Source organism: Telopea speciosissima, chromosome 7 (assembly GCF_018873765.1).
Source record: "Telopea speciosissima isolate NSW1024214 ecotype Mountain lineage chromosome 7, Tspe_v1, whole genome shotgun sequence".
NCBI lineage: Eukaryota > Viridiplantae > Streptophyta > Magnoliopsida > Proteales > Proteaceae > Telopea > Telopea speciosissima.
The window spans coordinates 60,200,319-60,220,206 of record NC_057922.1 but is presented as its reverse complement, the minus strand read 5'-3'; the positions used below and the strand labels follow the sequence as shown (position 1 = coordinate 60,220,206).

General features: G+C 38.0%; 2 protein-coding genes and 2 non-coding genes across 4 annotated transcripts; all 4 read left to right on the top strand.

The window, feature by feature from the left end:
- The first annotated feature begins 64 nt into the window (after positions 1 to 64).
- LOC122667580 (60S ribosomal protein L28-2-like) lies at positions 65 to 3,562 on the top strand. Its single transcript, XM_043863910.1, has 4 exons — positions 65 to 168; positions 284 to 436; positions 566 to 729; positions 3,268 to 3,562. The coding sequence occupies exons 2-4, from the start codon at positions 289 to 291 to the stop codon at positions 3,406 to 3,408; spliced, it is 453 nt and encodes a 150-aa protein (XP_043719845.1). The 5' UTR covers positions 65 to 168; positions 284 to 288; the 3' UTR covers positions 3,409 to 3,562.
- On the top strand, positions 2,279 to 2,368 carry LOC122670202. The gene has a single exon (XR_006334176.1). It is a non-coding gene; the product is annotated as a small nucleolar RNA R24 (small nucleolar RNA).
- Positions 2,760 to 2,846, top strand: LOC122670201. Its single transcript, XR_006334175.1, has one exon. It is a non-coding gene; the product is annotated as a small nucleolar RNA R24 (small nucleolar RNA).
- A 13,693-nt stretch (positions 3,563 to 17,255) lies between the features above and the next one.
- LOC122669372 (ESCRT-related protein CHMP1B) lies at positions 17,256 to 18,139 on the top strand. Its single transcript, XM_043866124.1, has one exon. It carries the CDS (start codon positions 17,338 to 17,340, stop codon positions 17,947 to 17,949), a length of 612 nt encoding a protein of 203 aa, XP_043722059.1. The 5' UTR covers positions 17,256 to 17,337; the 3' UTR covers positions 17,950 to 18,139.
- The last annotated feature ends 1,749 nt before the right edge of the window (positions 18,140 to 19,888 follow it).

Genomic DNA, 19,888 nt, shown 5'->3' with positions numbered 1-19,888 from the left:
ACATTTCGTTACCAAGTGCACACTTCAGTCATTGACGATACCATTATTTTCAGTCTTAGGGTTTTTGATATCAGTATAAAGTTGGATCTCCACGGTTCTCTGTCTTCTTCGCTTCCCAGGACCCCGACTGCCGCAGAGGACGTTAAAGGCTACTTCGCTCCTTGTCTGGTTCGTAAAAAGCTTCTTAGCTCCAATCTTCTATCGATCGCTTTTGCTTCTATCAATAGCTTTCCTTGAATGACTACGATTTCGGTGTTTACATATTTGTATTTATGTCTTGCAGGTAAAATGACTAGTGTTCCTGGTCCTTTGATTTGGGAGATCGTGAAGAAGAACAACTCGTTTCTCGTCAAGGAGTTTGGGAATGGGACTGCTAGTGTGCGATTCAGTAAGGAGAGCAACAATCTCTATAACGTTAGCTCCTTCAAGCACTCAGGTATTTGAGACTTTCACTGTTTTGAAGTTAGTTTTCCCTCAGCATTGGTCGCTGGGAAATGTGAATTATTTTTGTAGTTGCTGGGTTATTTATTGATCCCACATTTTTTTTTTTCTGGGGAAAATTTAGGGCTTGCAAACAAGAAGACAGTTTCGATTCAACCTGCTGGCAAAGATCTTTCTGTGATGCTTGCGACGTCCAAGACGAAGAAGCAGAACAAGCCTGCAAATTCTCTCCACAAATCCGTCATGAAGAACGAATTCCGTAGGATGGCTAAGTCTGTTATCAACCAGGTACTAGAGATGCCGTTAGAACATATTCTGAAGAAACTTCTCGAGAATAACTACCTTATTTATTTTTTTTCTTGCCCATTCATTTCTTTTTAACACATTTTTTTGCAATGATTCTAATGCCAGTGAAAAGGGGGTAACATTTCGAATTTTATTTATAGTATTTGAGTTTTGAAGGCGTTGCTGAGTTAAACATAGAAGCTTTTGTTCTGGCTAGGAGTTCTTTTTGGGCTTTTACACTTTTCAATATTTGTGATGTAAGTAAGCATGTTAATCCTGCTGCACTGGTATCTACTTCACAGTTTTCGGTCTTAAGTATAAAAGGGTGATTGGATGTTTCCAAATATGAATTTAAATTGCCCACACTTACGTATTGATGTACATAATGACCCTCCCCAGACCACGTAGTGGTGGGAGCCTTGTGCACTGGGTATGCTCCCCCCCCCCCCCCCCTTCCCTTCCCTTTCCTTTTTTTGTGTAGTGATTGTTAGCTGATAGCCAACCAGTTATTAGTCACACTAGTGTAAAATAATATAGAACTAATTAGGTAAATTCTGGATTTGCTATAGATTGGATAGAAGTGCGAGTCAAGTCTGTTTTGTAAGTTTCAAATCTCAGCTGACTCCCTGAGCTGTATCCCACATATTTTAGGATAGCTATAAAGATTCTGTTTCACTATTCTGCTCTCTAAGTTGCAGTGTAACTCTTTTTTACTGGTTTACAATCAGTTGTCTGTATTGCAGATGGCTAAACCTTCTTAGTTGATGTTTTATCATCTAGACACGTATTGATGCTACAATGGAATTCATTATGTGCTAATGCTATGATTTGTTCCATTCTTCGATCAATTTCCTATTTCCAACTCATTTTAAGAATAGGTTGTTTCTTTATTGCTCAACATTCAGCTCCATCAGGCATAATTGGCCTTGTGGCTAGGGATGTAAACGGATCGTATTCGGTCGGATAGTGGCATTATCATATACGTATCCGATTATATTCAGACGGATTCGGATAATATCCTATCGGTTTTCGGACGGATTCGGATAATTTCCGGATAGTTATTTTTTGAATACAGGTTCTCTTATATAGATATGAACATGGATTGAATACGAATTTTCGACTATTCGTTGACATCTTTACCGTTTTTATGATGAGGGTTAGGGTTGAGACTTGAGAGTTCAACTATCTTTTCTTCTACTCTTCTTAGTCTTTAATTTTCTTATGTTTTTTACTTTTGATTATATCTTGTATTTATTTTAATAGATATGTGATTCCATGTATCACATTGCATAGAACAATATATATAAACCAATAGCAAATCTAGAAAAAGAATCACATTATCTTAACTATAAATTTATAAAAATAAGATAACAAAATCCAATAAGGTGAATCGGATAATAATCGGTCGGTTAGGGGGATTATCATATTCGTATCCGATTAGTTTCGGATGGATTCGGATTCTCTAAACGAATACGGATTTTCGAATATCCATTTACATCAAGTAGCGCTTGCTAAGAGTAATTTCTTCAATGTTATTTCCAATTATTCTGCTTGTGCAATGATGGGCTGGCTAACATGTAAGAGAATATCCTCTTAGGAGGAGTCTTCAAAGAAATTTACTTGTTATGCTTAGATTCGAATTTTTTTCCCCATTTGGAAAATGCTGGCGCTTCATGCCTGTGGAACATGTAGCATTACATCCCTATCCCGTAATTGAAATTTGTACCCAATATTTTATAGAAGATAGCTTCATTTTGATTTCTTTTTAATCTCTTAACTATTCTGATGAGCTGATATAGTATAGCACATATGTCAATCACAAGTTGAGGTTGTAATGCTACACACTCCACAGACATGTAGATCTAGCAATTCCCATTTCCCATTTCCTATACATTGTCTTGAGGAGATTTTTGTCAGCTGTAACTTGAGTGTGCGATGGCATAACTTTATCTAGGCTTACAAGGTTTTATAAGGTGTTTGTGGTGGCTTTGCTTTCATGATTCTCCAAAGACCACAGCTATGATTAAGCTTTTTTTGCAGGAATGAGCAGCTAACATGTAAGAAGTATCCCTTTTTGGGGATCTTCAATGCAATGTTGTTACGCTTGGCTTCCGAGCTGCTTTTCTCAACTGTTGATTTGAATTGTTATCATTGTTACTGTCTGTCATTATATACAATTTGTTGTCTTGATAATATGTGTGAACCTTGTTTTGTCCATGAATTTACGGGTCTAGTTCCGTCATCTGTTGGGATCCATGTCCTCTCCAATGAGGAGATCACCCAATGATTGCGCAACGAGGCATCCAACAGCTGGGCTGGCTGGTACACATCCTCGTGTGCGCCCAGTCAGTGCACCCAGCCTGCCCAGCCGTTGGATGCTCATTGGGCACTCATTGGGTGCGCTCCTCATTGGAGAGGACTCGGATCCCATCTGTTGGTGTTTTAGCATAAAATTTCCATGTTTTTTCTGGGGAATTCTGTCTCTGGGAATTTAGTTTATAAACTTAAATCATTTAGCAACTTTGCCATTTTTTGTTACAGGTTGCAGATAACTACTACAGGCCAGACCTGAAGAATGCGGCCCTAGCAAGGCTTAGTGCTGTGCAGAGGAGCCTCAGGGTTAGCAAATCAGGTGCCAAGAAAAGGAACAGGCAGGGGGTTAAGGTCTGCGGTAGAAAGTGAATCAAGAAATGAATTTTTGTTATGTGGTTCTTAGGTTTTTCTTTTTAAAGCTTTTTCTTCCTTTGGACTCACCATTTTACATTTGGTAGTGAATTGGAGAGGCTGAGCCTTTTCTTTGGAAAGCTGGAATATATTTTTGGACTTGAATTTTGGTTTACCCTGTTTTGTCAATCTTTGCAAAGCATTAGAATTGTGATAACTGATCGTTACAAGAAAAAGGAACTAGATGTCGAAATATAATGAGATTCAATTGAAGGTATTATCAGAATTTTGAAACCCCCTCCTGGCCTGGTCTTTCTTGGACCTGGTCACCTTTCAATTTGTTACCATCTCTGTAGATAGCTGAGCCTAGGGTCTTCCTAGTATTCTTCCTTTGTATTATCTCAAAACATATGTAGACCAAGATAGGAACCAAAGTCTCCAAAAATTTCAGAGCCTCTGGAGTCTTGTTTGGATCCACTTCAGGGGGGTGGTGGTTAGGTCTTGTTACTTTTTTTTTTCGGATGTCCACCTTCAAGCATCAAAGGATAGGTGGGTGGAAATTCAGTGGGGAAGAAAGTTAAATCTTGTTTTCTAAACTAAGAGAATATGATAAACTTAAAACCAGTGAAGTATTCTAGCAACTCTTTCGGAGATGATTTTCCCCTAAAACATGATTGGTGTTGAAGGCAGTAATGTAAATTCAGTCTCTAATCACCTTGGCGGTTCAAGTGGTTTTATTAGATGTAAATGTTGTCTAAATTAAAAAACACAAAATGAGAACCTTACATTAGTAATCTATCTGCAAAAATAGTGTAATTAATTCAACTACTTATTATGGAGAGGAATCCTATTAAGTTGCACAATTCTTCTGTTGGCGAATTGAGTTGGGTAGTCAGTTTAAGATCTGGTTAGATCCTTGGACTCCATATTTACCCTAGTTTACTTTTCCTTCTTTGATTCCGCTCTTCTCTCGTTATTCCTATGTTAAGGAGTTGAGATTCTAATGGTCAATGGAACCTTCCTCTCACTTCCAACTTGACATTGTCATTTTTATTTTTAAAGTAAAACTCTCTCACCTGATGTTACTGAGGATGGACTCTTCTGCGGTTTTGATCCTTTTCTATGATTGGACTATTATTCTCGACAAAATCTGCTGTAGTTTGCTTGGCAAGTCCACAGGCTAATCGTCATCATGTTCTTTTGCCATATCGGACATCTATTTGGAAGCTATTGTGGAAACTAAAGGTGCATCCAAAAGTTTGACTTTTTCTTTGGAAATGTTATCACAATGGTCTTTTCACCTGTAAGTTCATCAACAAGCTTTACCTTATTAATACCAAATGTTTGGATTTACTCTGTCAACTAGAGGTGGAATCCAGTTGGCATTTATTTTTTGAATGTTCATTCTCTCAAATAATTTGGTTTGTTAGTCCTTTAGGATTATAGATTTCCTCTCTTTTAACTAACTCGTTTTCTTATTTGTTTTCTAGTTTTCTAACTTCTTCTCTATCAAAACATGAAATTAAGTATGTCTTGGAAGTTATCATTTTTGTTTTATATTTCATTTGAATGGAAAGAAACCGTATTTTCCATGAACAAGATCAACCAAATCCCATCATGTTCTCGACCATATCAACCAATGAGTGTCCGCCTTAGACAACGAATCAGCTACAGTTCAGATTGTAGACTCACCCCCAGAAGATAAAAATCTTACCTTATTATGTCCCACAATCTTGTTAATTGCACTATTTTCTTCTTGTCATCCAAAAGATCATGCAATCTTTCTAACCGATGGGAGTTACCATTCTGTATCTAAACAAGGTGGATGGACATCCATATTAATGATTCATACAGATTTATTTACCTTCTCTTTTGATTATGGTAATCTAGATTCTACAGATGAAGTAGAAGGAAAAACAATCGAACAGGAAATTGGGACAGCAAGAGAACAAGGCATCCAAAACCTAGATATTTGGACAGATTATGGTTGAAGAAAGACAACTCTTGCACGTGATTGTGGGAACTCTATCATTTGTTATTTTCTATCAGTAGTCTTTTCGAGTTTTTTGATTAAGTGGTTGTACATAAGGTAAATAGGGACAATATTTTGCCTACTCATGCTTTAGCCACTAAGGCATGTACATGGAAGTTAGTAGACATGGGAATCTGTAATCTCTTTGAACTGTGTTATCTATTTGAAGTTTATTTTAGCTTCATAAAAATTAAAAAAAAAAAAAAAAAATCAACCCCTGAACAACCAAAGTACTCAAGAACCTTTTAGATCTCGCTAAATGAAAAAAAAAAAAAAAAAAAAAAAGGGATAGGTTGCCAACTTGCTGTGAGGTCAAACCAGTAGTCAAATTTTAGCTCGAAAAGGAGAAGTGCCTCAAATAAATGAGTTTAGGGCAAGAGATCGTTGCTTGGGCCTGCACACGAGTTGGCCAATGGGTGTGCGTCGAAGCATCGCCCTGGCGGGATTTCAGTCTTTCCATGGGGACAGTGCAGTATTTTTGCGCGTTTCAGTGTCTAGGCACATGAGCCATGTGGGCCATGTGACTAGGTAGCGTTCTTTTTCCTAGTAGGTTATTAGCATTTTGTGCTCATGTTGGATTGAAATTTGACCTGTGAGATATGTATGGTACCACATGGTAAGGAAGGATGAGTCATGATGATAACATAAATGCCACTTCCCAATAGGTATTGCAGACACCCTATTTTGTCACCCTAGTGATCTTTGCCACAATGATGGAAGGAGGTTTTTAGAACCTCATTCAAAATCTCTTTGTTTCCTTTTTTGAGAAAATTATCAAATTGCCCATGTATGGGGGTAGGATCTTCTGTTCAATTCAAAATTGGTCCAAACTTTGCAAATAGATGTGTTTTGTCAATAGAAACATTGTGCTAGAAAATGGTGTGAAAATGGCCCGATTTGTGAATTTATTCATAAAAAATTCTATCAAGTGGATCCTAAACTGAGGCCAACTTTTCAAAGGCATTATCAAACGAATTGGTTGCATACATTATGATCCTCCTCAAATCCTGTGGTGGCGGGAGCCTTGGGTACTGGGTAAGTCCTTTTTTTTTCCAGACGAATTGGAGTCCAATTCTTATACCTTTATGAAACCTCGCTCGCCCCACTAAGCTCACAATTAGGATAATCACGTAAGTTTAATATTTCAAGAAAGAGGGCGGATCTCCCCTGCCTTAAACTTTGCAACTAATTTTTTCAAAAAACCAAAAAAACCCTGCAACTAAAAACCCTAATCAAAGCTAGTAACGAGAGAGAATCATACCGCAAAGGTTGGATCTCCTTCTCTGCATTTTCCCTTCTGCTGCTCGATATCAACTGTCAAGCATCCTTCACCTCCACTGCAGTCTTCTCAATGGTTGGACGAGCACAGAGGACAAAGGAAGGGAAGAGCCAAATAGGGTAATGTATACACGAATTTGGATCCTCAACTGCCGAGCTGCCAGGCAGGACTGTGCTGCCCTAACTAGGGGTGTCAATAATGCCCGGCTAGCCCGAATCCGCCTGAACCCGCCCTGAGCCCGGCCCAGACCCGACCATGATCTGCCAGCCCGAAGGGCGGGTCAGCGTTGAGATTTTGGCTGACCCTAGCAGGGTAGGGCCGGGTCTGGGATAATACCCCGGGCTTGGCCCGGCCCGGCCCGGCCCTGACCCTGTATTAGGTATAGGCAATGTAGAGTTGTAATAGTGTATCACTTTATCACTGAAAAGACAAAAATGCCCATCTCTTGAGGGTAAACTAGTGAACCCTAATACCCAATTTCGTTTTCACTCTTCATCCTTGAGGAAGGCGCCGCTCGGGACATCCAATTTCGTTTTCACTCTTCACTCTTCAGCACTTCCTCCTTTCCTGCTACGATCAAGGCAGGCATCAAGGAGCTTGTTTCTCCTCCACTCGACCTGCTATGATCAAGGCATCAACCAGCTCATCAAGTAGCTTGGTTCTCCTCCACTTGACCTGCTACGATCAAGGCATTGCTCCTCCACTCGACCTGCTACGGTGCTCTCTTGACATAGTTATGTTCATCTTTATTTCACCTCTTCCTCTACCTCCTTCCCAGGTTTTCTTCTTACTTTTTTGGAGACAAGATCGAATCCTGGGAAGGAGGTGAAAATTGCATTAATCTTTTTGAAAGGCCTGCCTCCGAGGATAAACAGTTCTGAAAGGGATTCCTCTGTGATATTGTGTTCAGCTATTTTGTTTCACGGTAGGAAGGAAGGAAGCTAGTGATTCAAATTTTGAAAGTCCGACGATCTTCTAGTTTTTTTTTTTTTTCTCCTCCCGAGATCGTTCGTTCGTTGTTTGACTGGATATCGTTCAGAAACAGAGATCCTGGTTTTGGCGCCTCGGAAGGTTTCTGTATTTGTAGTAGAGAATAGAGATTGAGCTACAAAGAAAGTTATACGTGTGGACTTTGTTTGTTTCCATCACTTGTTGCATCTGAAACAAGAAAAGATTTTGACTAAATAAATTGAAATATATTATCTTAACTGATTGCTTCCCTTGTTAAATGAATCAATTGCGTCCTTTCCTATATTGTTGTTAGAGGTATCTGATATAGGGGTTTTGTAACTTTCATTTGTCCAGTACAAGACACTGTTATCATTAAAACTCCCAGAATGGTCATGCTGGCAGGTTTCTTCACCTCTAAATCAATTGAAAGTTTCAAATCTTTTTCAACCCATTCTCAGAGAAGAACCAGGTTTTTGTCATTCTAATCTCCTTCTACATCATGCGACAGATTACCATTTCTCAATATGTTGCCTTCCATTTGCCATCAGGGTCGGGCCAGGCCAAAGAAAACCCTGGCAGGGTCAGGTCAGGGTTGAGGGTTTCTTGGCCTTGCCAGGGTTGGGTCAGGGTCAGGGTTTAGGTTAAGGCCTCTAGGGTCAGGGTTAGAGTTTAGGCAGGCCCGCCCAACCCGACCCATTGACACCCCTGACCCTTGACATGGGGCTGCACGCAATGTCCGCCTTATCCCTACTCAAACGCCTTGCCCGAGTGAGAGTAAGGCGATAATTACACGCAACCCCATGTCTAGGCAGAACGGTCCTACCGGCAGCTCGGCAGTATAGGATCTGGATCATACACTTTACACAAAATTACTTCTTTACCTTCGTTTTTGAGCCGTTATGATTCTTAAGAACACGTGGTTATTAATAGGTTGGCGCGTGGTTGGTTAGTAAGTGCTTTACGTTTGCTCAAACTTTTACACGAAATTACTTTGTTACCCTCGTTTGAGCCGTTTTGGTTCTTATGTACACGTGATTTTTAAGAGTTTAGCATGTGGTGTATCGTGATCAATAGTAATTTAATGTAAAATAGATCAAAATAATTTACGGTTAAAGATATCCGGAAAATAAAAGAAGAAAAAATGTTCTCAATGGGAGGAGGACATGGGCCAAAATGACCACCCCACCCCCTATGAAATGCGATAATGATCGAGTTGTTGATGCCACTGCGCATGCTCTCATGCTTTCTATTTCAATTTTTCAATAATTTTTACACCTTATTTCATTGAAATAGAAATTAAATTGAATAGAAATTCTAAAATAGTTGAACATGTTTTTCAATTTTGAAGTTGAAATTGGTTTCACTCTTGCTCTCTAATGAGTACATGGCTAATTTTATTTTAAAATTAAAATATCACCATTCTTCTTCTCCTAATGGTCTCTCACCACCATCACCGCCACCCTACCACCCCAAAATTGAAACAGAAATAATAACAAATTTGGGTATACCTTTCTATCATTTTTTCATATCTTATTGGTGCACTTTTTATGCCGTTTGTTTGGAAAAATCTCTTCGATCATTTACAGATCATTTATTTTTTATAAAATTATACCTTGTAAAAATCAAATCAAATCAAACGATTTCAAAGACTTAGTAAAAAAAAGTAAAATTCATTACAATTTTTCAGTATTAAACATGCACACGACTTTAAGACTATATCAAAGGGGGGAATATTAATAGTCGTCCATATATAATTTGTTGGTGTGGGGCCTCGATTTACAATTTCATACTTTCAATAGATCAACCCAGGGGAAAGGGGGATCCAGATCCTCTACTGCCGAGCTGTCCATCCTGCCGTGCTGCACAGACACAACAAGATGAGAAATGATTGACTTACCCCGACTCGAATAGAGGATCCAAACTAGGGAAAGAGAGGGGAAGAAAGAGTAGTGTTATCAAGCAATAGCCTGCAAGCAGCGCACACGGCTCTAAGACTAAATCAAAAGTGGGAAATTCCTTGGAAGACAAGTTCGACTGGGCTTTAATAGTCTTCTACGTAATTTCTCTTAGTCATATGATATCCAACCGTGCACAATGCCGCAATAAAACACTTGCTTTTCTCTATTTTAATAAGTCAATGTTATGTTCTATCATCTCAACCTTCTAGATTATTTATTACTATGGTCTACAAATCAAATGGCTGGATTTTTTTTTAATCCTTTGTGTTACTTAATTTTTCAAGTTCAATTTGGCTATGTTTGTAAAGCAAGAAAAGAAAAAAAATAATAATAAATTGAAATTGAGGAGAGAAAAAAAAAAATTTATTATTATGATTTTTATTTTATTATATATTTTTTTTTTGCCCTTGCCATCCAAGCATGGCTAAGAGATTAAGAAAAAGTTTTTTACCATCCAAAACATGATGTAACCCTATGATTAGACTATTGGACAGGTGAATCTTATTATTAACTCATGTCCCATACAAAATAAAATTTTTTTTCAGTTCAATCCAAGATGTCGTGGTTTTGAGTAGGGATGTAAATGGATCGAATTCGGCTTGAGTGCTATATCCGCATCCGCTTTCGATTAGCTTTCGGACGGATTCGAATAGTGCTCAATGGATACGGATATGGATACGGATCAGATATTTTATCTGTTTACATATAAGTATAGCTTTTTGGATAACTATAGTCTATCCGTATCCACATTCGTTTAGCTTTCAGACGGATTCGAATAGCGCTAAATGAATATGGAAACAGACTTCGATTATTCATTTACAACCCTAGTTTTGAGTAAAACATTTCTCTTCACTTTCTCTGTTTGTTTCGAAGTAAAAATTTTCAAGTCAAATTTTACGCCAAAACATTCCTTTAGGTGTAAGGAAACTTGATCCTAAGAGATAATTGAAGATTAGACCATAAGAAGGAATCTAAGAATATATTGCTGAAAATTCTTTTACTTACCCTCAAAAAATAATATTTTTCTTTTTTTAATGTTTTGGTGAAAACTAAAAAGTCAATTGAGTGTAAGTTATTTGAGAGGGGCACGCGTAAATGGCAACTGGAGAAATTTTCCCTCAACCTATATAAACTTGCCAAACTCTGTAGAATTAAATTTCAAATCAGATTACAGAAATTTAAATTTCTTCGCCGCCATGTCAGACAGAGATGCTATGGCTCTGACAGGCGAAGATGTCGAGAGCGAGCTCCCAGCGAAGCGCCAACGCTTCGATAGATGCTTCTCCTTCATGGAGATTAGTATCGAACCAGGGAAATCTTTGAAGGAATTAGATCCTGAAAAACTGAAAACAGAGATCAAGAAATGGGCTAAAGCTGTAGTCCGATATGCTCGCCAGGTTAGTGGTCATCTTGGAGGCTCTCGTGGCTGATTAGACTCTCAATTCTTGTTCTCTCCTTTAATGGCTTAACCAGGATTCATAGTAGAGTTATTGATCGACGCTTGAAGGAAAACCAGAATTTAATGTTAAAAATGGTTTCAGACCTTCTGTTAACTTCCAACTCTCAAGATCGACTCTACAGAGAACGGTTTCACCACAAGGTTGGCATTTGATCAGGCGTGTGATGCTTAGTGGAAAGGCTATAAGCTATCTCCATTGTTGCTTTCCTTCAACACTCCACTTTGCAATTTTGTATATAAAGACTGGGAAGGAGTTTTCTGTCTGGGGTGTGGTCTACACGAGGACTCCCTTGTGTCTATCTCTCTCCTCCTTAAAACAAGGGATAGAGTTGTCTTTTCATATAGGAAAGAGAGATAGACTCATAGAAGTGCTGGCATAGGACACACTCTTGGACAAAATTCTTTTTTCCATAAAGATTTTAATCAGACATTGTATATATTCTTCATTTTTTTAGTAAACCATTGTATAAATCCTTCCATTCCAATGTTCATGTCTTAATTGTGGTAGTTGTTGGCGTTTTAGAGGCACCCTCTAATTCCATTAGAAATCAAGATCAAATCATTTGTAAAAATAAGGATTTCGAAATCAAAATTCCATGACATGGATTGGGATTGTTGGTGTATATAGTAGGTGTCAACACGCAATGTGTGGTGTAGACATCAAATTTGACATTTGTATTGTAATATTCATTATTACCTTTATACATGTACTCAACACTCTTGTATATATATATATTCTATCATACATAAATGAAAACATGTAGAGTTTTACACATTTTAACATCGTATCAAAGTTTGTGTCGGCACCTATTATATACACTAAAAGGGATAACAATTACCTTGAGTGTCATTAGTGCAACAATTCAATTTTTCCTCAATACAACAGCGGAGAAATATAATATATTCCAATGGCAACTCTTGTTAAAATGAGTTCAATTCTTGGACATAAATGGAAGAGAAAGATAAGGGAAAAGTTTTTATACACGGTTGTATAAACTGTGTATGTGAGAGGGTGGGAGTTTCAAGGCATTAATTAATGGATGGGGATTTATGACTTTTCCAACTCTTTGTGAGAGACCCTCTCACATACACGGCTTACACAACCGTGTATGAAAACTTTGCCCTTAGAGAACTCAAGCTTTTACTTAGGAGAATCATTCTCTGGTTCTAAAAGAGAAATGTTTGTTCTTTTGGTTTCCCAAAAGAGTAAAGCTTGTTCTCTAAGAAAAAAATCCATTCCCCTTACTTTTCCTTTCTTAAAAATATTATATTAATACCGAGAAAAACAAAGTCTAAATATTTCGTGGGAGCGTATTACCCATCCTTATCCTTTTTTATTGTCTCCCTTCTTTTTCCTTTTAAATTATATTTTATCAAAAGAATGACAAGTGGTGGGAGGGGGATATGAGCCACAAGAAAGAAAATTCTTCTTCCTAACTCCTCCTAAAAGGTTGTTAGTCCCATTATTATCTCCATTTTATATTAATATAGGCAAAAATATTTCTGTCAGGCTACGTGCAGCCTACACCCAGACACATGACCAGGTGAAATGACCACTCTCTCCCCTTGAAATAAAAAAATCTCGCCCCCATTGATGTCCCTTTGTGCACTCTCATCGAACCTTGTGATTGTGCAGGGGCGACACAGTCTAGCAACAATCTTCTGCCCATTAATATTTTAGTCTATCTGATTAACTAATAAAGTGAAGACTCTAAATAATTTTTGAGAACAAGACAATAGACAATTAAAAGAAGGTTAAAACTTCATAGTTCACTGACAACAAGTTGCACCCAATAAAGAAAAATTTTATTGTAACTTAAGTGATGAATTTTGAAGTTGTAACACCCTTCCTTTTTTTTTTTTGGGCCCTTTTATGATAATCCTTTTTTTTTTTTTTTCCAATAAGAGTAATCCTATCATTTTACATTCTACATCAAATCACTTTCAAAAATTGAAAATCCTTTTTTACCCTTACATTAAATACAACATTAAATAACTTTGGGGAATAAGAGAAAGACATTAAAAGAAGGTTACAACTTCCAACTTCCAATTTGTAATGTAATATTCATTATTACCCTTTTACATGTACTCAACACTCTTGAATAATAGAAGCTATTATTCATTTATCAAGTGCTTAGTGCACTTGGTAGTTTGTGTTGTGTAAAAATCAATTGCTACAAAAAATTCTCGGGTTCAAGCCTCCTCTCTCACATTTTTCATAGTCTTGTTATTTTAATTTAATTATTGCAGGGCCAGGGCCAATCAGGGCGGGCTTGGGCTGGGCTTGGCTCGTCAAGGTCAGGGTTAGGGTCAAGGTAATTAGGCCCCGAGTCAAGGTCAGGGCGGGCCTGGGCCCAGCTAAGGGGACTTAGGGTTGGGCTAGGGTTTTAAAAAGCCCGACCCTGTTGCAGCCCTGCTCTATCATGCATGAATGAAAACATGTTGAGTTTTACACATTTTAACATGGTGTCAGAGTCATAAATGCAACACCTTAGTTTTTTCCTCAATACAATAGCGGAGAAATGTGATATATTCCAATGGCAACTCTTGCCTAAATGATTTCAACTCTTGAACGTAAAAGGGAAAGAGAGATCATAGAGAACTCAAGCTTCTACCTAGGAGAACCATTCTCTGGTTCTAATAGAGAACTCTCTGTTCGTCTGGTTCCCCAAAAGAATAAAGCTTGTTCTCCAAGAAAAAAAACCCTTTCCCCTTACTTTCCTTTTCTTAAAAATATTTTATATTAAATATCGAGAAAGACAAAGTCTAAATATTTCGTGGGAGAGCATTACTCGTCCTTATCTTTTTTTATTGTCTCCCTTCTTGTCCCTTTTAAATTATATTTTACCAAAAAGATACAAGTGATGGGAGGGATATATGAGTCACGACAAAGAAAATTCTTCTCCCTAACTCATCCTAAAAAGTGGTTAGTTTCATTATTATCTCCACTTTATATTAATATAGGGAAAAAGATCTCTGTCAGGCTATGTGCAGCCTACACCCAGACACATGACCAGGTGAAGTGAACATCCTATCCCCTTGAAATGAAAAAATCCCGCCCCCATTGATGTCCCTTTGTGCACTCTCATTGACCCCTGTGATTGTGCAGTAGCCACACAGTCTAGCAACAATCTTCTGCCCATTAATATCTTAACCTATCTCATTAACGAATAAAGTGAAGACTCTAAATAATTTTTGAGAATAAGACAATAGACAATTAAAAGAAGGTTAAAACTTCATAGTTCACTGACAACAAGTTACTCCCACAATAAAAGAGAATTTTATTGTAACTTAAGTGGTGAATTTTGAAGTTGTAACCCCCCCCTTTTTTTTCTTCAATAAGAGTAATCCTATCATTTTACATAAATTCTACATCAAATCACTTTCAAAAGTTGAAAATCTTTTTTTACCCTTACATTAAATACAACATTAATTAACTTTGGGGAATAAGAGAAGGAAATTAAACGAAGGTTGCAACTTCCAACTTCCAATTTGTATTGTAATATTCATTATTACCTTTATACATGTACTCAGCACTTTTGTATATATATCCTATCATACATGAATGAAAACATGTTCAGTTTTACACATTTTAACATGGTATCAAAGTTAGAAGTGCAATACCTCAATTTTTCCTCAACACAACAATGGAGAATGTGGTATATTCCAATGGCAACTCTTGCCAAATGAGTTCAACTCTTGAACGTAAAAGGGAAAGATTTCTTGTAGTATGGATGCGGCTGTCTCCATAGTCGTTCGAGAGCGCGATCGTAGTCCGGGGCGGAGCAACCCCTCACAACGCTCCACTCTCCCAACTTCTCAATGATAAAATCTGGAGCATGGGGCGCCAGGGGAATTAACATGCTTGGTAAACACCGCGTTGTGATGGATTGGGCGACATTTAACAATCTTGCTTTCTTTGGATTGATTGAAACCCGTGTGAAGCTGAGTAATTTTATAAATCTCGCTTTCTATTGTAGTGCAGATTTCTTGGCTGGTTTTTTACACTCTTATCAAGAAATCCATCATTGTATAGACAACCTTCCAGTGGCCCTTTTCGTACTAATACGGAATGACAATTACGCTAATGGAAGGAAATATTATTGTAACACCTTAATAAAAAATCTTATTAATATAAGTTTTCTTTTATCCCCAAAAAAAAAAGAGTTTTTTATAAATGTCCCCATGAAAATACCTATTTATCCAAATGTTCTTTAACAACTTTTCTAATTGTAAATTTTTCCTTACTTTTAAAACAATGTAGCACTTTGGTCCCTGCCTTTAATTTAGAACGGTTAGATGTTAGTTTCAAGATATTTAATGACCAAAATGCCTTTTTGATTAAAATCCATCAAAATTTAAAAATAAAATGGCCAAGATGCCCTCATCTTCTCAAAATGGTTTAGGGTTTAAAATTGAAAATCAAACCCTAAACCATTTGGGGAAGATAAACCCTAAAATCAAACATCCAAAATTGAAATTGCAGTGAAGAAATTTGCAATAGCAGGTACACCATTTCAGCTGCTCATGCTTGTTTCTTCGATGAAGAGTTGGGATCCTTATCCACTGGAAAATTGGCTGACTTTGCAATGACAATGCGACAATAATCGCCACCGTAACCGGCAGCTCCTTCGCCGTCACGCAATGGATCTCATTAATCTAACACATCCACCGCTGTCGTCTGCACAAGCTCGTCGTGGGCTTTGACATCGAATGGCGTCCAAATCGCCATGGCATTATCAATCCTGTAGCAATTCTGCAACTCTGTGTTGGTCGGAGATGTCCCATCTTTCAAATCCTCCACTCCGATGACATCCCTCATTCTCTCTACTCTTTTCTCAACAATCGTAACTATACGTTCGTTGGGGTTGGAATCAGAGAAGACGTCAACAAGCTTTATCAAGATTATGAGTTGTGGGTGGCTTGCACGATGGATCTTCGTAATCTTGCTGCTAAAAAGCTGGACATGAAAGAGCTTAATAGAGCTGGATTGAAGAGGCTTGCGATGGTGGTTCTTGATACAGAAGTTGAAAAGCCTCGTCATATTACGATGAGTAACTGAAACGGTTTGTATCTTACCGATGCTCAGGTGCATTATGCTTGTATTGATGCCTGAGATTGGGAGGACTTTGATATGTACTAACTCTAGATGAGATCTGTTCTCTGAGTTTCTTTTTTAGTTTTCCCTCTTCTTTGATGACTAAAGAGAGTTTAGGGGTTTCTTTAAGGTTTAGGGTTTAGGAGACATTGAAAAGAAGTAATGGATTTACAAGAATCCAAATCTTGAATATTTCTCTTCCTGTTCATCTCTTCCGTTTTTTGTTGATTACTATTGGAACAAAATAGACTATTCCTGGTTTCTGTAGAATCTGTTTTGATTAGTTAATTAGTTCATGAAATCATTTGGATCCAGATTTAGGTTAGGTTTCAATTGCTGGCTACAGAAAAAACCCATCTGGTATTTGATCTTTTTAGCTTTGCAAGAACTTCATTCAGTGAAGCCTTTTGTCTTTTATGGATTAATTCCAACTTCATTCTCAAGGTCTGAAATGGATAAGGATCCCAGCTCTCCATCGAGGAAACAAGCATGAGCAGCTGAAATGATGTACCTGCCGTTGCAAATTTCTTCACTACAACTTCAATTTTGGAGGTTTGATTTTAGGGTTCATCCTCTCTCCAAATGGTTTAGGGTTTGATTTTCAGTTTTAAATCCTAAATCATTTGAAAAAAATGAGAGCATTTTAGTCATTTTATTTTTAAATTTTGGTGGGTTTTTATCAAAAGGGTATTTTGATCATTAGATATCCTGAAACTAATATCTAACGTTCCGAATTAACGGTAGGGACCAAAGTGCTACATTGCTTTGAAAATAGAGAGAGTTTGCAATTAGAAAAGTTGTAAGAGGGCATTTGAATAAATGAGTATTTTTAAGGGGCATTTGTAAAAAACCCAAAAATAAAAAAAAAGAGAGCACATCCATATGGGTAATTTTACGGTTTTTCCCTTACGACCCTCACCTCCGTTACTCCGTAGTCCGTAGCGTTGTCGAAGGAAAATTCCTGGAAGCACAAACATCCCGAGTCCAAGCGAAAAAACCCTAACGCGTTGCCGCCCACTGGGGAAAGGGATATCCTGCAATAAGACCAGGACATTGAATTGGAGTTCAGAACGAGATCGAAATCACAAGATCACGATCAGAAAGGAAAAACTAGCAATTGCAGGCGGAGAATTAGATTTTGAGAGAAAAAGTGAGTCGTGATCTGTTGCAATGGGAAACACCGAAAAGCTGATGAACCAGATCATGGAGCTCAAATTCACTTCCAAGAGTTTGCAACGCCAATCCCGCAAGTGCGAGAAAGATGAGAAAGCTGAGAAGCTCAAGGTCAAGAAAGCCATCGAGAAGGGTAACATGGACGGCGCCAGAATTTACGCCGAGAACGCGATTCGCAAGCGCAGTGAACAGATGAATTACCTCCGTTTAGCTTCTCGTCTGGATGCTGTTGTCGCTCGCCTTGACACCCAGGCTAAAATGACCGCCATCAACAAGTCCATGGCTTCGATCGTCAAATCCCTCGATTCCTCTCTTGCCTCTGGGAATCTGCAGAAGATGTCTGAAACCATGGACCAGTTCGAGAAGCAATTCGTTAACATGGAGGTTCAGGCCGAATTCATGGAGAGTTCCATGGCTGGAAGCACGTCGCTCTCCACGCCCGAAGGCGAGGTTAACAGCCTGATGCAGCAGGTTGCAGATGATTATGGTTTGGAGGTCTCCGTTGGTCTGCCTCAGCCTGCAGGCCATGCTATTCCCACCAAGTCTTCCGAGAAGGCGGAAAAGGACGACCTGTCCAGACGCCTTGAGGAGCTCAAGGCTAGAGGGTAGGTCTGTAGGATTTAGTTAATCCTTGGCCTGGGGTAAGTTTTGGTGTCTGTTATGTAATATTGGTGGAATTGTTGAATTCTGCTGTGACAACTTCTGTGTAAATAATTGACTGGTTTACATTTCTGTTGCTGTTTTTTTCCCTTATGAGGAACTTTATTCCTGGTGTATATACGTACTATGTTTTGTCTCTCACTGTCGAACCAATTGAGATTTTACTATTTTGTTTCTCCTGTGATTATTTTTCTGATATCTGGTTATGCTTAATTTTGTGGACGTTGATGTTGGTTGTTCTATCAGAATCACTTACCCTTGATTGTTCATATTCATATTGCTTTGAAGCACAGTCGTAGTTCTATTATTCATCTGATTACTTTTCTCTAATTTTAGTTCTGCACTGGACCATGTGATTACATTAGCATCCGGTGTCCAACCTTTGTTGATCAAGGAGTTGGCACACATTACCAGTTGGATAAATTTGCTTATCATAAACAAATGAGAGCTTAGAAGATGTTTAGCTGGGCCAACATAACTCAATTGATAAAGGAAGTGAAACACAGAATCGAAAAAAATCAAAAAGTGAAACAGAGGATCGAAAAAATGAGAGGGGAACAGAAGAAAAATAAAGGCATGGAAGTCTCTTTTTTTTTTTCTGTTTATCTTACAACTTTGTCTTGCATCATCATATTCTGGGGTGTAGCTCAACTGCAGTTGCCTTAAAAAATGTAGCAAAGTTTCCTGTTGTGCGTGGGTTATTCCTTTTTCCGAGATAAATTCAAAGTCTTACTGAGAGGGATTAAAAGTCCCTAAGAAAAAGGGTCAGATGCGCTCTATGGCCACTGTGTGAGCTATATGAAGAGATCCTTTAAGATACAGAAGAGCGATTAACTAAGTGCTATTGAAAATAGTGTTACATTTCAATTGAATATCCAAATCACAGGGGTCTGAGAAAGCATTGAATTTGGGAGCCCCAATAGATGACCGATAGAAAGCCTTCACTCCAGTTCTGCAGGCAGGTCCAAAGGATTTCAGAAAGCAAGGGTGTTTCTTTCTTTCTATAGAGTCTAGAAAGATTGATTTCTAGGCTTTACAAACCCTACTTGCAGAAGCTGGAGTCTAACAAATGCACATGTCCCTCCCCATCTTTAAGAAAAAAACTCATAGAGAAACACACATTTGAAAACAAGAATCATTGCCATGAAAGGGAGGACCATATCATTATTTCTAGTGCTAAAACGTAGAAGGGAACAGTCAGTTTAGAAGGGGGACTAGTCTGGATGTGGTTTCTTAATTCTTGCTTATTGTTCACAGCTTTATTTAAGACAAATTTATTTTTTAAGTACTAAGGTGATACATTCTTGCCTACTTAAGCCATTTGGTCTCCCTTTTGAATGGAGACATGTTGACTGTGCAATAGATATTTTCTTGTAAGAGACTGATGAAAAAAATGCTCATAATGATTCTGTACCACTTTCAAAGTTGTGAGACCTAGTACTTGAGCCACAAGACACTCAGTGAGGATTACACTTGAGCAACACTTTACAAGTTGATCATTTATCTGCCTAAGGCTGTAGTCATGGTTGGGTAAAGTTTTGTTTTTCAGAAGATAAGATTTTTTGAAAGAGCAAGCAAAGTTCCATCTACATAACCAAGTAGATCATTGGAGATGAGGATGGATTCAAACTGATTTCGCCAGAGATTCAGATAAGGTAGTTTGTGTCACTAAGTTTCATATAAACGAAGTTTGAAATTATGGGAAGAGCTGATGTATTTGAAGATGAGGAAGAAGCCATGGGAAAAGAATAGCAAAGTAAATAGAGTAGAACAAAGTACCTGAGATCATCAGAGACAGAGCAGGAGGTGTAGAGCTCTAGAGAGAGAAAAAAAAGTTCTTAACATTATGGAACGTATTGCACAATTATATACTGTCTCTTTGAGATAC